Source organism: Phragmites australis, chromosome 18 (assembly GCF_958298935.1).
Source record: "Phragmites australis chromosome 18, lpPhrAust1.1, whole genome shotgun sequence".
Lineage (NCBI taxonomy): Eukaryota > Viridiplantae > Streptophyta > Magnoliopsida > Poales > Poaceae > Phragmites > Phragmites australis.
The window spans coordinates 3,146,664-3,163,614 of NC_084938.1; the positions used below are offsets into that span (position 1 = coordinate 3,146,664).

At 43.4% G+C, this 16,951-nt stretch overlaps 2 protein-coding genes across 10 annotated transcripts; both read left to right on the forward strand.

Moving 5' to 3' along the window:
• Positions 1–690: 690 nt before the first annotated feature.
• LOC133898775 (DEAD-box ATP-dependent RNA helicase 42-like) lies at positions 691–6,025 on the forward strand. 9 transcript variants are annotated; one of them, XM_062339492.1, is made up of 4 exons: positions 691–4,117; positions 4,363–4,666; positions 4,779–4,832; positions 4,929–6,025. In XM_062339492.1, exon 1 carries the CDS (start codon positions 813–815, stop codon positions 4,062–4,064), a length of 3,252 nt encoding a protein of 1,083 aa, XP_062195476.1. In that variant the 5' UTR covers positions 691–812; the 3' UTR covers positions 4,065–4,117; positions 4,363–4,666; positions 4,779–4,832; positions 4,929–6,025. The 9 variants fall into 9 exon arrangements, with proteins under 9 accessions (XP_062195476.1, XP_062195475.1, XP_062195480.1 ...); XM_062339491.1 differs by having other exon boundaries at positions 4,363–4,646; XM_062339496.1 differs by having other exon boundaries at positions 4,578–4,646.
• A 637-nt stretch (positions 6,026–6,662) lies between these two features.
• On the forward strand, positions 6,663–9,088 carry LOC133898776 (zinc finger CCCH domain-containing protein 56-like). The gene is made up of 2 exons (XM_062339497.1): positions 6,663–7,464; positions 8,575–9,088. The coding sequence occupies exons 1-2, from the start codon at positions 6,663–6,665 to the stop codon at positions 8,856–8,858; spliced, it is 1,086 nt and encodes a 361-aa protein (XP_062195481.1). The 3' UTR covers positions 8,859–9,088.
• The last annotated feature ends 7,863 nt before the right edge of the window (positions 9,089–16,951 follow it).

Sequence of the window (16,951 nt, forward strand, 5' to 3'; positions counted from 1 at the left end):
TTGGCCAAAGTCCACACTGACTTACCGTGGTTGAATAATCGAATTACGGGCTTCAAAATCATATGGTGGCGTTTGGGTAGCAAATGGAAATGGGAAAGGATATACAATGGCTTTTGCATGACAGAGCAACAGAGGAATCACTTGACGGCTTGGCCAAAGTCCACACTGACTTATCGTGATTGAATAATCGAATTACGGGCTTCAAAATCATACGGTGGCGTTTGGGTAGCAAATGGAAATGGGAAAGGATATACAGTGAGTATGTACTAGGGTTATGATATTATTTTTCGATTCCTTTGTTCGATAAAAGTTAAGTTTGAGATATAATACCTTAGACTATAAGAGAAAAATGTGTCTGTGAAGGATATTTTTATAATTTTACACTTCAATTATAATCTAGCTCATCCACGGGATGTATGGGTGGAAAAAAAAGCTCTTGTATCCCTTTCTCAAACCCCTCACATTTCACAAACTCTATATCAAAACATTGAATTAATAGGATGTTTAGTTGCTGAGCACAATTCCAATTCTTGTTAGTGGCGTGTCACAACCCATAATTTATCATAAAAATTTTGATAATATACATCTTGTATGCAAACATGTCCTAAATCAATCCCAATCCCCTTTTCCCCAAATCCAAACGGCTATAAGCGGCTTTTAAAGGAGGAAAAAATATCTCGTAAATGACACTAACTCGAAAGGGGAAAAAATCGCAACACGAAACGAAACTCCCCACCGCACCACACCACATCCGCGTTTAGGGTTTCCGCCTCCCGAACCTTCCGGCCGCCGCCGCCGCCGCCGCCGCCGCCATGGGCTCCGGTGACGACGAGCGCTCCTCCAAGCACCAACACCGTGACAAGGACAAGGATCGGGACCGCTCCTCCTCCCGCCACCACCGCGACAAGGACCGCGAGCGCTCGTCCCGCCACCACCGGGATGACACGGACGGCGACCGGGACAGGGAGCGGGAGCACCGCCACAGGGAGAAGGAGCGGGATCGCGAGGAGCGGAAGGCGCGGGAGCGGGAGGAGCGGGGGAGGGAGAAGGAGAAGGAGAGGGAGAAGGAGAGGGCGAGGGAGGAGCGGGAGCGGGAGAAGGAGAGGGAGAAGGAGAGGGCGAGGGAGGAGCGGGAGCGGGAGAAGGAGAGGGAGAAGGAGAGGGCGAGGGAGGAGCGGGAGCGGGAGAAGGAGAAGGAGCGGGCGCGGCGGCGCGAGGAGCGGGACAGGGAGAGATCGAGGCGGCGGGAGGCGGACGAGGAAGAGGACGAGGACCGGGACCGCAAGCGCCGCCGCCGGTCCTCGCACCACCACCACCGCGACGCGGAGCCGGAGGAACCCGCGCCCAGGGAGGAGGTGGACGATGAGGAGGCGGAGCGGCGGCGGCAGCGGAAGAAGGAGGAGGACATGGAGGCCGAGCAGCAGCGGCTCGACGACGAGATGGAGCGCCGCCGCCGCCGCGTCAAGGAGTGGCAGGAGAAGCGCCGCGAGCAGCAGCAGGACGGCATCGCTGCCAGTTCTTCTGGTGCTACTGGTGCGGCGGCTGAGGCTGACGGTGGCCACAAGGCAGGGAAGAAGTGGACCTTGGATGGCGAGGAGTCTGACGAGGAGGGGGATAAGGAGGATGGCAATAAGTCGGAGGAGAATGGTGGCGCTGGTGACATGGATGTTGATCTGCCAAATGGGGCTAGTGATGCCAACATCAGTGCTGGTATGGAGGAGGACGAGATTGATCCGCTTGATGCGTTCATGAACTCCATGGTGCTACCAGAAGTTGCGAAGCTGGAGAGTACTGTGGCAGCAATGGATAGTGTGCCTGCTGCTAGTACTGATGAGAAGAACAATAAGAGCGCAAAGGATGTCACGAGTAATGGGGATAAGAAAGGGCCAAAGAGGGCGATGGGGAGAATTATGCAAGGGGATGACTCAGATTCGGATTACAACGATGCTGATGATGAGGCTGGAGTCGAGGATGAAGATGATGAGGAGTTCATGAAGCGTGTCAAGAAGACAAAGGCTGAGAAGCTGGCTATTGTCGATCATTCCAAGATTGACTACCAGCCGTTCCGGAAGAATTTCTACATTGAGGTGAAGGACATTACAAAGATGACATCGGAGGAAGTGGTAGCCTACAGGAAGGAGCTGGAGCTCAAGGTGCATGGGAAAGACGTGCCGAAGCCAATTAAGACATGGGTACAGAGTGGGCTGACAAGCAAGCTCCTTGACACTATCAAGAAGCTTGGTTTTGAGAAACCGATGCCTATACAGACACAAGCATTGCCAATCATAATGAGTGGACGTGATTGTATAGGAATTGCAAAGACTGGATCTGGCAAGACTCTAGCGTTTGTCCTTCCGATGCTGAGACACGTCAAAGACCAGCCACCTGTTGTTCCTGGAGATGGCCCTATTGGGCTCATTATGGCTCCTACCAGAGAGCTTGTGGTGCAGATACATTCAGATGTGAAGAAGTTCTCTAAGGTGCTTGGCATCAATTGTGTTGCTATTTACGGAGGTTCTGGTGTTGCCCAGCAGATTAGTGAACTGAAGAGGGGTGCTGAAATTGTCGTTTGTACACCAGGCAGGATGATCGATATCCTTTGCACTAGCAGTGGGAAGATTACTAACCTTCGGAGAGTGACGTTCTTGGTGATGGATGAAGCTGATAGGATGTTTGACATGGGTTTTGAGCCTCAGATTACCCGGATAGTTCAGAACACCCGGCCAGATAGGCAGACTGTACTTTTCTCTGCCACTTTTCCACGGCAGGTGGAGGTACTGGCGCGTAAAGTGCTCATTAAGCCTGTCGAGATTCAGGTAGGTGGAAGGAGTGTCGTGAACAAAGATATCGCACAACTGGTTGAGGTGCGACCAGAAAGTGAGAGGTTCTTCAGACTATTAGAGTTGCTCGGTGAGTGGTTTGTTAAGGGGAAAATCCTTGTTTTTGTCCACTCACAAGATAAGTGTGATTCGCTACTCAAAGACTTGTTCCAGCATGGATATCCATGCCTATCGCTACATGGTGGTAAAGATCAGACTGACCGTGAATCAACCATTGCTGATTTCAAGAGCAATGTCTGCAGCTTGCTGATCGCTACTAGCGTTGCTGCTAGGGGTTTAGATGTTAAAGAACTCGAGCTGGTTGTCAATTATGATGTCCCGAACCATTATGAGGACTATGTTCATCGTGTTGGGCGAACGGGCCGTGCTGGTAGAAAGGGATGTGCTGTGACTTTTATTTCTGAGGAAGAGGAGCGGTATACACCGGACCTTGTTAAGGCTCTGGAGCTCTCTGAACAGGCTGTTCCAGAGGACCTGAAATCCCTTGCTGATAGGTTTATGGCGAAGGTGAAGCAGGGAACAGAGCAGGCCCATGGTACAGGTTATGGTGGAAGTGGTTTCAAGTTCAACGAGGAAGAGGATGAAGCACGAAAGACCGCAAAAAAGGCTCAGGCAAGGGAATATGGATATGAGGAGGACAAGTCAGATTCAGATTCTGATGAGGAAGGAGGGGTACGTAAGGCTGGAGGTGACCTTGCAGCTCAAGCTATTGCTAATGCTCAAGCAGCTGCTGCTTTGGTTGCAAACAAGGCTGCTAATAATGCTAACCAGCAAATAACTGGAACTGCACCTGGCCCCTTGCTTCCTATACTAGTTGCATCTAACCAACAAAATGACGAGGCCACAGCTCGTGCACTTCAGGCTGCAATGAACTTACAACGAAATCTGGCGAAGATACATGCCAATGCAGTTCCAGAACACTATGAGGCTGAACTTGAGATTAATGATTTCCCACAAAATGCTCGCTGGAAGATCACTCACAAAGAGACATTGGCTCCTATTCAGGAATTTACTGGAGCTGCTATCACTACAAGAGGAACATATATTCCTCAAGGAAAAATTGTTGGTGCGAATGAACGCAAGCTGTACCTGTTTATTGAGGGTCCCACAGAGGGTTCTGTGAAGAAAGCGAAAGCAGAATTGAAACGCGTCCTTGAGGATTGTGCTAACCAGGCTCTGAATCTTCCTGGATCTGCTCAAACCGGAAAATACTCTGTTATTTGAGTGGCAGAGCAGATAATGAAATGCCTGAGTGTCAAAGGAATTTTCTTGAGAAGGTATGCATAATATTCATACCATATTCTGTAGGTTTACTATTTAGCTGCTGGTGTATGGGCGTAATGTGCAAAATAGTTCTGTTTGTTACTTTAAGCTGAACTCTCTGGGGACTATATCGTACCCAACTCATGTGTTTATCATTTGTTGTCATACATTTGACCTAGACATTATTCAGTTGTATGATATTTTTGCCTTGTATATTTTATTTGCTGACAGTTTTCTGGATTTATTTTTCGCTTTGCAGCTTATAATGGTTTGCACACCACAACGCCGTCGCTTGATTGCTACTTCCAAAATTCAAATTGTCTCCAGCTACACAATTAATTTTTTAACCTAAGTCTTAATAAGGCAGCTAATGGTTACTTAATGCCACATGGTTATTACGGATTGTCTAATGCCATTGTTGAATTGGGGTGTTTCAACAATTCCTACTGACTAGTTTTGGTTGCCTTTGGACAGAAGGCTTAGAACACTGGCGGTGGCTGGCCGGTTAGTGCTGTAATGCGAAGGAAGGCCCTCAGCTTTCTGGTGCGGTATTAAAAGTGCTGGTTGTGTTATGACACCTTGAAAACTGTTCTTATTATTTGCTTGCTTTTGTACAATGTTCCCTTTTATGAGAGACAATACAAAGATTGTGTGACTGTGATCTAATTAATCCAGGTGTACGTATTGATTTGCCTGTTCGGAAGCTGAGAAGCAATAGTTTCTCTGTTGGTTTGGTTCTATTTACCCTTAATTACTTGTGTGCTCTGATTCTAGCCTCCTTTTGTATTTAAAAAGGTGCCGTGATGTTTTTGTTTTGGTCTTCAGATGCACTGTTATTGTTGCAAGCAGAGGATCAGCGTACAGTTGTTTGTGAGGTGCCGCTGCTGGTGTCGGCTGAGGAGGCTGGACTACTGGTTGTGATTCCTTTTTTGTGACATTGTCCTTCATGTGGATCCCATCTTTTCTTTCTAAATATAGGTGCTTCCTAAAGAAAAAAAAAACCCGTTGGTAATACTTGGCGTACTTGCCTGAGTTTGTGGAACTTGGATGGTACGGAGCCGATATTGCCTTTTATCATGGCATATGATGTGCTGGTGGTCATGATAAGAATAGATTTGTCAAAATGCCATGCTTGAATCTTAATGAGTGATGGCAGTAGCGTTTTCTATGATCCAGACCCATCAGCACATGATCTGGCTAGCTTAAGCTCGAGGAGTAATGGTTTTTCCTCTCTAGATCTTTCAGAAATTTCTGTTTGCTCTGTTGCTCCTGGTATTCTTCTGAACTGTGCTGATGAACAGGCCAAGGACAGAAGCCCAGAAGGATGTTGCACAAATGGTAGTGGAGTCAGGTGGTTTTCGCAGCCTGGAGCCTGATTGCATCCGAAGTTCAATCGTTGTGTTGCCATGCTCCGCCAACTGCCGAGGACCTCACGGTGTCCTCGAATCCGGTATTGGGCTGGGATCATTCAGTTCTTCTCCCTTCTGTCTTTGCATTCTTGTGCTCTCGAGAACACAAGAACATGATCTTTGTCCAATCTGTCATCCTTCATCTCCATCTGCCCTTCCTCACTGTTGGCCATCATCCCCTTCCATTGCTCCCGCGGTGATGCTGCCATTGCCACTGTCGTGCTCCGGTCTTTTGATCCTGACCTGGAGCTCATGGCGACTCATTTGACCTTCTTTACATTGCATGTTGGTGACGAGTTCTGTACATCTTGCAGAAGGACATGACATGTGAATGCTATTTCGTATCAGTGCATCTTAAGCGGCCCTTGAGAGGCTTAAGATATCATTGCAGGGAAGAGTAGGTTCATGACTCTGTTGCATTTTGTGCCAAGCGAGATAACTGTGTTCACGATACTGTAAAGACGACTCGGGTACAAATTAGATACAAATATAGACCCTATAATTATATGTCGAGCTCTTTCTCCGATTTTTTTATTTTTGAATCAAAATATTACTGCTACAAATATATTTGTCCGTTTTGAAAAAAGAAAATCCTCCTTCCCCAGCCTCTAGCAGCCGCCGTGGCGCCACGATCGAGCAAGAGAACAAACCGGCAGGGGCGACGAGGAAGGCGTGCAGGCGGCAATGGAAGCAGCTTCTTCCCTCGGAGCTGGGCCGCAAGGAGGCCCGTGGGCTAAGGCCTACCCTAATACAGGAAGGAGGAAGGAATGCTGGTGGCTCCGTCGGTTCACTTGAGCGACGCCGTCGTGGGGTTCACCGAGCCGCGGGCGACGGCGTAGGCAGCAGGTGGAAGGGCGGTCGGCGCACTGCGGCGGGGCAAGGGCGCGTCTTGCCACCGGGCTGCGAGGGGATTCTACTTGCTGTGAGCAACCAAACCCAAATCGTTCTTTCCCCTTTTCTCCCCATCCAGTTGATTGCGGTTTTCGTAGCTGCGGCTTGTAACTAACCGAAACTATCCATCGATCCATGGGGGGTTATGTTCTTCCACTTCTTCTTCTTCTTCTTCTTCTTCTCCGGCGCGTGCGCAATCGACGGACAGGGCAGGGTTTTGGGACCGAAAGTTCGGGCCTTTGGGGGCAGGACAGCAGCGATGGACTACACCAACGCGATCCACATCATACCGGACGCCGCCGGCCCCGACGCCTGGGCCAACGCGGCGGCGCCTCCCTCCGGCGGGGACGCCGGCATCTGGGCCACCGAGGACGACTACCGCCAGTGGAGCGCCGACCCGGGGTCCGGCGGGGCCGGCTACGGCGACCGGAACCCCTCCTCGAGGGCAGGTAGCGAGCAGCCACCGCCGGGCAAGAAGCCACGCGGGGGCTCGTCGGGCGGCGGCGACGGTGGCGGGGGCAGCACGAGCAAGTCGCGCGCCATCGGCAAGATGTTCTTCAAGACCAAGCTCTGCTGCAAGTTCCGCGCCGGGACCTGCCCTTACGTCACCAACTGCAACTTCGCGCATGGAATGGAGGAGCTCCGCAAGCCGCCGCCCAACTGGCAGGAGATCGTGGCCGCGCACGAGGAGGCCGCGGAGCAGCGGGAGGAGCACCAGATCCCCATCATGACCTCCGCCAGCGTGGTCTCCGGGGACGGCGGCGGTGCGCAGGGGGGGAGGGCGTACAAGGGCCGGCACTGCAAGAAGTTCTACACCGAGGAAGGGTGCCCCTACGGTGACGCTTGCACCTTCCTGCACGATGAGCAGTCCAAGGCACGGGAGAGCGTGGCGATCAGTCTCTCACCATCAGTCGGCGGCGGCGGAGGTTACAACGCCGCCTCCGCCAACGGGGCTTCAGTGCAGAAGCCGTCCAACTGGAAAACGAGGATCTGCAACAAGTGGGAGATGACTGGATACTGCCCGTTTGGGAGCAAGTGCCATTTCGCTCATGGAGCTGCTGGTGAGTCTCATGTTTCGTATGCACCTTCAGATTGTTATACAGTTACTGTATTTGGAGCTAAATTACCCAGTTGATATTTAGGTATGTTTCAAGGTTGATGCTTAGTTTACTTCTGATAAAATGTTTCATAATGTTAGTCGTCTCCATTTTATCTCTGACCCTGTTTTGGATATTGGGTTTGATATGAAACCTGTCTTGTGCATATAAAAATTCTAGATTCTGACAAAATATATTGTACCTTACCACCTCTAATTCAAATGCCGTTTCATCAAATTATTTTACATTTCTTTAGGATGTGAAGTTTACGCTTTCGAATGTAGCTAGTGAATTGCTAAAGCCTAGAAGAAACCTTTGGGGCTATGAGTTGTCTATGATATATGAAATACACCATGTTGGTTTCTGTTAGTGTTTGTTCCAGTTTTATACCAAGTCTGAAATGTTTTCAAGCTTTGTGATTCCTGATTGAGGCTTTGTGACTGTTCAGAACATCACTCTGTTGTGTCTCCACTTGTTTTCTTCAGCTTACGAATACACTAGTTTAGTCCAGGTGGTACAAATAGATTTCTCGAATGAAGCTTCTAAATATCGCGAATCGACCTTGGTACTGTGCACTGTACCAAAACATTCACAACTGTCTCATAGGTTTTGCCCTTTTTCATCTTAGGTTCAGTCAATATTAGGCATTGGATGTTACTTTATAGATCATATATTACCCACTTACCCCCCTTTGAACGGTTTGTATTTGCTGTGTCAGGGATAGCTATATTTCTGTTGCAGCCTTTCTCTCACATAACACATTTGCCACTTATTTTTATGTTCGAGGTGATCATTTGTTGGAAAGGAAATTATTTTTTTAGCAATGCTGAAATGTCTGCCATTTCCAGTCATGCATGCCTCATGTGCTACGACTCTATTTTCTTACCAATTTGCAGTTTACACAAGATACTTCATTTCAATATAACAATATATGCACTACAAGTTCATCCCTCTTTTGGAACCATTGGATATGTATTCAACCCTGTTATAGGATATGCTTTTCAAGTTTTGATTGAAACGGCTGCACCTACTTGCTATAACATGGTCTTAATATAGTTTCGACTGAAATTGCAGAACTCCACAAGTATGGTGGCGGACTTGTCGACTTGGACAGCAGGGATGCTGCATCAACTCCTGACTCGAAGCAAGTTGGTGGTTCTGCAAAAGCTCCTGCGGAGTCTGCTGCTGCATCCACCGCGATACCCCCTCACACAGACGTGTACCATCTAGGCAACCAATTGCAGCGTTCGACCCTTGTCAGCCAGAGGTCTGGGCAAGTGCAAAGGCCTATTCAGAAATGGAAGGGGCCTGACAAGATCAGCAGGATCTATGGTGATTGGATAGACGAAAATGAGTAGGAAAAGTATCTGGCCGCCTCCTGGTTGGGGCCTTACCCACTTAAAGGGTTCTGGTTGGCATGCGAAACCTTGTATCAACAGAATGTGGTGCTAGACTAAATATTGTGTTGCTGTAGGTACTGTTGTCTCTGTTGTATGCATGCTAAAATTATGCTCAACTTTAGTATTCAGGAAGGGAAATATGGATATCTGAAGTTGAACTGGTAGAATATATGGTCACTTGTTCTGTTTTGTTAAACGCACAGAAAATTAGCAGTTTCATTGAATCATTACAATGCATGTTCGAAAAATAACCCTTGGTTCGCTTCTGCTGTTGGGCCCAGTAGCCTAGACTGCTGACATGTAAAAGGTATGTATTCAGCCCAAGTATTTGGCGTACTAGGCTAAGGGCCCCTTTGGAACAAAAGAATAATAGAGGAATTTTGGAGGATATGAATCATATAGAAAACTTTCCTATATAGAATTTTGGAACAAAGGATTGGCCTCCTCTAAATCCTATGAAATTCCCATGGGATGGCTTGTTCTATAGGAATTTTGGAGGAATTCTAGCAAAATGGGAAGTTTACTTTGTGTCAATATCTCGTCTCAAATTTCTGTTTTTCCTATGCTCTATGCAATCACTCTATTGAAAATTGTCATGCATTATGAATACATGTGGGATTGTAAGTGACAGACAACTTCAATCCTACGTTTTATCTATTCTCGCGTTTGTTGCAAGTGGATATCGTGCCCTCTTTAATAATCTGGAGGTATTTTTCCTCTCTAAAAAAAATTATAATACTCCAAATATTCAGAAAAAAAATCTAAGCCGTTGACCATAGAACCCGTCAAAGGTTGAAAATTTGACTTTTAACTCCACGCCTCAAATGAATGATCAAAGACCGCGGATGCGTAAAGTTCATCAAAATGATTCTATTTGACTAGTTAAGCGTCCCATTTAGACACTGAGTGAATACATAACAAGTCTTATAAATTTAAACCGTTGGATGGAAAAAAATCAACTCTCACGACCTCCATAAAGCAGAAGTGAACAGTAACCAATGTAAACATCAACCTCAAACAGTGCTCACCAAGGTTTCAAAATTCGATTCAAGACCGAATACCGAGCCCTAACGATTTCTTAGATATTCACGGTTTTCGACAGTAATTCGGTGGAATTCGGTAGAAATCGGTCGAATTTCGTTAAATATTTATTTTTTTGAATTTTGAATTTGAATTTAATTGAAAACCGATCGATTTCTGAATACGAACCGTAGCGAATTGGTCAGTAACCGTGAATATCGAGCGGTTACCGACGTATTTTGAAACCCTGGTGCTCACCAGGAACAGGAAGAGACAGAGAGAGAGGGAGAGAAGAATAAGATGAGGGTAAAGAGGAGGGTCCCGCTTAAAGGTTAGTGTTCCATTGTTGTTTTCTTTATAATTACATGATTTATTTTAGTTTAGATCTTAGGGATTAGGGTAAAATCGGAGGAGATCACGTGGATCAACAGGGGTTTTTACGCAATTGAATCGTAGCCTATGCAATAGTAGATCAATCTCAATTTGGAGAAAAAAAAACTGTAATAACAAAAGTTGTAGAGGATCTACAAATCTATTTGCTATAAAATTTTCAGAAGTTTTGGCCTAATGATCTATGCGTAGTCATCATTGAAATTTTGCTATTGTGCGGCGATCCACATTCTATTTTCCTAGAATTAGCAGATTGCGCACTAGTAGATTATTTGGGGTTTTAGCGACCTTAATGATTTTTCTCACAATAGCAAAATTTCAGTTTAGATCTTAGGGATTAGGGTAAAACCCAAGGAGATCACGTGGATCAACAGGGGTTTTTACGTAATTGAATCATAGCCTATGCAATAGTAGATCAATCTCAATTTGGAGGTGCTAGGAGGAAAAAAAAACCGTAATAACAAAAGTTGTAGAGGATCTACAAATCTATTTGCTATAAAATTTTCAGAAATTTTGGCCTAATGATCTATGCGTAGTCATCATTGAAATTTTGCTATTGTACGGCGATCTACATTCTGTTTTCCTAGAATTAGCAGATCACGCACTAGTAGATTATTTGGGGTTTTAGCGACCTTAATGATTTTTTCTTACAGAACCCGTCAACTAGACAGTTGTAGCTAACGTCGACACCCAACTGCTGTTAAATTTTCAGAAGTTTTAGCCGAGTATATTGTGCGCAATAGATGAAGGCATTTTGCTGTATTGCAGAGGCAGTTTCAGAAGCAGTTCTTGTTCGTGAGCTTACTCAGAGGCCTTACTTATTTTTATGAAATATCCGGGCTTATGGAGTAGTAATGTGGAATCTTCATGTTAAGTGTGAAGTAAAGCCGATAGCTCAATACAAGGCATTATCTGAATGTTTGATCCGAGGAATCTTGCGAAACGTTTACCTTTGCAGATTGGAATATTATTGGCACACTTGAGATTAACATTGTCCAGATGCTGACTAAATGAATTGACAAGAACAGATACTAATTGTAACTAGAGCACATACACTAGATAGATTGCTTCGAATCAACTTATCCAAAAAACTTGTCCTGGATAAACCTGAAGTACGGACGGGTCCTAATAAACGTAACTAAAATACTAAATTCGATCAACCTGTTCGTTTAATTCCTTTTTCTTCTTTGCAGAAAGGGACTCGTTCATCATCAAAGCAGCAGCAGCGCCGGAGAATCGAAACGACAAAAGGCAGTTGCCGAACAAATTTGATATTCGTAGGCGCCGATCGTGAAATGTGCAGCATGCACTATTGTATGTGAGCGATGGCGTCGTCCGAGTTGACTTCGTGTGCGGAGGTGGAGCCGTGCATCGCAACGACCGCGCGCTGTCTCGGTCCTGTAATCTAACGTGGCAGGTGATAACCTCGAGGAAATTCAGAAGCTTCTAGATGCTCGCCCATTTCTATATATTAACCTGCTCCAGCTCGTAGCCCATTGGAGTATGCTGACCGTACCATTGAAACTGATGATACAATTAGCATCTAATAAACACATCTCCTAGTCGATCAAAACTACCCCTGACCGTTGGATGAGGCTCTTGCATCCTAGATTCCAAATTACTCCCTCCTTTGATCTTAAATATAAGTCTATTTGGACTTAAGCATGAGAATTAAGGATATGGGTACAATGATCTTATTACTCATCAATTATTACTAAACTAAAGTTAAGATGGATGATAAGTTTATTGTATTAATTTGGGTATACTTAAGTATAGGCAGACATAGAAAAATGAAGCAAAAATATGCATTAAGCCACTCCTAATGCTAGTTTTTAGATATTAATTATCTACTCCAGCTCGTAGCCCATCGGAGTATGCTGACCGTACCATTGAAATTGATGATACAATTAGCATCTAATAAACACATCTCCTAGTCAATCAAAACTACCCCTGACCGTTGGATGAGGCTCTTGCATCCTAGATTCCAAATACTCCCTCCTTCGATCTTAAATATAAGTCTATTTGGACTTGAGCATGAGAATTAAGGATATGGGTACAATGATCTTATTACTCATCAATTATTACTAAACTAAAGTTAAGATGGATGATAAGTTTATTGTATTAATTTGGGTATACTTAAGTATAGGCAGACATAGAAAAATGAAGCAAAAATATGCATTAAGCCACTCCTAATGCTAGTTTTTAGATATTAATTAGGGATCCATATAAGAAAAAGGCATTACTATAGAAAGTGCTATCACTGTCGACCCAAAATCTTTTTTACTATCGGTTTTGGAGTCGACAGTGAACGACGGACAGTGATAGTCTCCGACAGTGATAGTCTCTGACTATTACTGCCGACCAGATGATGTGACAAATAATTTAAAGATAAAAAATAATAAACTTGTTTCTTATGAATGAAACTAGTTATTTGAGCAATCTAGATAATTATAAAACAATAAATTGCTTTAGCAAACGTTAAGAAACTAGTAAGATACATTCATATATTGAAAGCTTGTTCCTTAACATTAATTTTTTTCTCTCTCTTATTTCAGACATCACGTAAGAAAAAAACATTGAAAGTGACCTTAGATTAATGATAAACTTATATTTAATATATTTAGAAAAATTTTATATGAATTATATTTGAGATTGGAGAGAGTAACCAGCAATACGTAGCAGGCCATGCCTCTGGAACCGGTCCGGGGGTCACTTCTCGACTCCGGGGTTAAACGGACTTGGCAAGACCGGCGATCAGCATTTCGCCGACGGGAGTTAGCTGGATGGAGTGGCGAGGGGACAGCGCCCACGTGGCCTCCTCGACTGACGTGACACTCCATAGTTGGCTGCTGGATCTGGGGATACGCGTCAGAGCTGTAGCTAACAAACACCATGTGAAAAAAAATCATAGGTATAGTAATCTTTAGTGTGACAGATGTCGTATTAGTTATCTTAGTACGGGAGTGATGAGTTGTGATTGGTAAAGACTCATCATCAATAAAGGTGATAGGTGATGGATCATAATAGTGACATATTATCTATGACTGAATATAAGTAACGGATCTTAACAATGACTCATCACTTATAATTGATAAATATTTTTGTGATTTTTTAGATATGAAAAAAGTCTAAAGTACTTTTTTTTTCACCGAGCCACCCAACATAGGGGCTCATCGCATATACCTCTTAAGCCACGCTATTTTTTAAACTATTTTCAGTCTTTTTGTTCTGTGGGAATCGAATCTGCGACCCCCTGGTGCGCGAACCCCCTTACCACCTCAACTATCACGTCGTTGTGATAGAAATCGGATATTTTATCATTTTAATCTTCGTTGTGAAAGGTAATAGGTGACGGGTCACAGTTATAACCCGTCACTGATGACTGTTTTTGCTGAATTGCAATTTGATGGGTGAACTAGAGTGATCTTCGGTAAAATATACATAAGTTTTGCATACAAAATATAATTTTGACTTTTTTGACTCTAAGGATATATACAGAAAAAGTTACATCAATTTTTCCCTACTTCATCGTGTTTAGAGAATTTTTCAAGGCCAAAAACAGCCTGGAAGATTGAGTTCTCGCCTCTAAAGTTTCTGCACCGTTTTGAGAACGCACATTTGTGTCCATAGCCGCCACTCCTTATATCAAACTTGAGCAGAAATATACAATGGTTCATATTCTAGAGCTACTAAATTGAGAAAAAAATAAGAGAAAAATAACATAAAAATAAAAAAATTATAGTATCATGCTATATACATATTTACTGTACAAGAAAAAAAAAATTAAATAAGTTGTGGTAGGAAACTGATTGACTAATATATTTAATGATTGATTAATTAAAATTCTTTCACCTACTCTATTTCATCAACTGGTCATTAGTGACGGGTCACTAATGACTCTCTAGGATGACTCGTAACTGATGAGTTTATCATTAGTGATGGGTCACAACTTGACTCGTCAATTATGACTGATCAAAAATGACTCGTCACTTATGATTGGTGACCTATCACTTATAACTGCTTAAGGATAACTTGTCACTTATGACTGGTAATAAGCGATATGTCAGAACTACAGTCATCATTATTATTATAATAAGTGATAGATTATATTATGACCCATCATTAATTTTATATCTCATTTATCTATTTTTTACATAGTATTAATTAACTAATTCGTAATTAGCATTGAGTGTGCTGCACGCTTAATAGTCGGTGAAGGGCCATGCCCCACTCTCCTATCCATGTTCCCTTCATTTTCCTCATTTTCCTTGTATTTTCTCAAAATTTTGATTATGTTCACGTTTTTTAAGCACTCATGGGTTTGACATGCACTAGTAATATTTATTTCTATCAACACCGTCTACTTACTTTTAGAAAGATAGCAATAGTTACTTTACTCTTCCATACTAATAATTAGTAAACCGACAATGCAAATATTTATGATAAAATAAGGATATCTAGCTACCAACTGTGTATTGTAGAAAGAACAAAAGATTTAGACAGGTTTGGTACCTTCTTAAAGGATAATAACTTTATGTCTTATGTGTAGCTTTCGTCTTAATTATCTAAGGAAAAAAATATTATAATGGGAAGGGGGTGTCTAAGATCTATTAATAAGACTACTCGGCGACTTCTCGTTGTTCCTGGAAGGCGACATGCTAGATCGGAGATCTAATCTGAACAAGCAGGTGAGTGTATGATTCTGGATCTTAGACGACTTCCTCTTGAGAGGTTGCCCCTCTTCATCTTATATATCAGAAAGGAAAATAGTCATGTTCTATTTGGAGTCACTGCTATAGAATATGTAATAAGTAGCACCTCATCAGTATCGGTTGTGCTGAAATCGGATTTGAAAAGGTATCAGTGCCTGTTCTTAATCTCCTGTACGTGAATAATGATTAAATCACTAAGAATCTGCACTGATAGTTGCTTTTCAGTACCAGTTCCAGAGCCAACCGGCAGTGAAGGATGGACCCAATCTTTTCATCGGTTTGATTTTTGTGTTGTTGTATTAAATTTGATTGTGAGAGATATGTTCAATGAGAGCCGGCTCGAGGGAGCTCGGTGGCGGCAGTGGCGGCGGCGGAGAGACGGGGGAGCGGCAGCGGGAGCGGCATCCGAACTGGCTCGGATGCCACTCCCGCCGCCGCTAATTTCCTCATTTTTAATTGTCTGAAAATAGCAATAGTGCCGGGTGGACAACCGGAACTAATATTGCCAACTATCAGTGCCGAGTAAACAGTACCGGTTGAAAAATCGACACTAAAACCGTTTTTCAACTGGCACTGCCAGATCTTTGTTAAGTAGTAAGTCTTGGGCGTATCTGACTAGGATTGTATCTTCCTAAATATCTTCCTAATATAATTTGGGGATTCTTTTCAAATAAAATTAATATATTACTTGAAGGATAAGAACATGCCTTATCTGTCATCGAGGGTTCTAGAATCATATCACATCGGTGCTAGACACGCGTATGATGAGGATTCCATACTTAGAATGTACTATATTTAGAGTAATATCTAAATTATTAATTATTTATTCCTCGTCAAGTTTTATTATGTAAGTGTTGGTGTTTCTAGTGTAATAAAAATTTTCACGGCAATAAAGTTTTCGCTAGCAATATGATATTTACTTGAAAGTATATTACAAAGTAAGACGATAATTATAGTTCAGATGTACTAATGCATATAAATAACCTTGCTAATTTATAGGTTCTTCTTACCAAGCAGTGTATATATACAAAAAAAACTAGAAACTAAATGCGTGCCTGCGATCACATCTCTGAGAATTTAAGAGACATTTCTCCATAGTTCAGCTAGCAGACTAGATGAGACATAAAAAAGTTCCCAAAATGCAATCTTGTATGAAGCATAGATTCTTATGCAAGCAATAAAGTTTGTCTTATTATCATGTCCTGAACCGGCACATATCTAGGTTATATTCCACACCTAGCAAAGTGCGTTCATGCAGTCCTTTCCAAAGATTATTCAGGTTCGATTTGAAGTTGGAGTGATCTACAATTTTATACAACTCTGGCTGATATATGAAATTTACTACAATTTATATTCTCATCAACTTTTTCCTTAGTTCTTCTGCAAGGAGACCTACCAACACTGTACATCTCACAGAAGAGCAGCAAGAAAGTGCACCGGAGAAACTCTTGATGATCTAATAATGGGTGATCCAATATTCTAGTGTTCATCGCTCAAAATGGATCTGGTATAAACTATATATACATGCATTTGAGGTCTAGTACGCTTTTATTTTGAGCGAGTAAAACTTATTAACACCGCAGACACGGGCATGTGCTTGTCGTCCTATGACACACGCGAGCATATGATTGTGGAGATCGAGCTGAATAATTCCAGGATCTCACAAATCGTGAGTGCATGTTGTACCACTAAACATACATGCCTGTGTATTTTGAAATATATACGTGTTAATCTAAAACCCTCTACAGTAAGTAGAAATAGAAAGGTGTCTTCTCGGCATGGAGGAACCGGCCATATTTGGCAATCCAGCTGCTACTAGCCTACCACTGTAACTAGCACAGTAGAAAGCACGGCTGGTCAGCATGGAAGGCAAGAAGAGTGAGTCGGAGACGACGGGAGAAAGTGCACATGGGCGCGCACGGAGCACGA

Bases quoted from the DNA above. Each gene is read 5' to 3' on its own strand.
- LOC133898776 (XM_062339497.1), top strand. From the start codon at position 6,663: ATGGACTACACCAACGCGATCCACATCATACCGGACGCCGCCGGCCCC. The intron at 7,465-8,574 runs GTGAGTCTCATG...CTGAAATTGCAG, and splicing joins TTTCGCTCATGGAGCTGCTG to AACTCCACAAGTATGGTGGC.
- LOC133898775 (XM_062339490.1), top strand. From the start codon at position 813: ATGGGCTCCGGTGACGACGAGCGCTCCTCCAAGCACCAACACCGTGAC.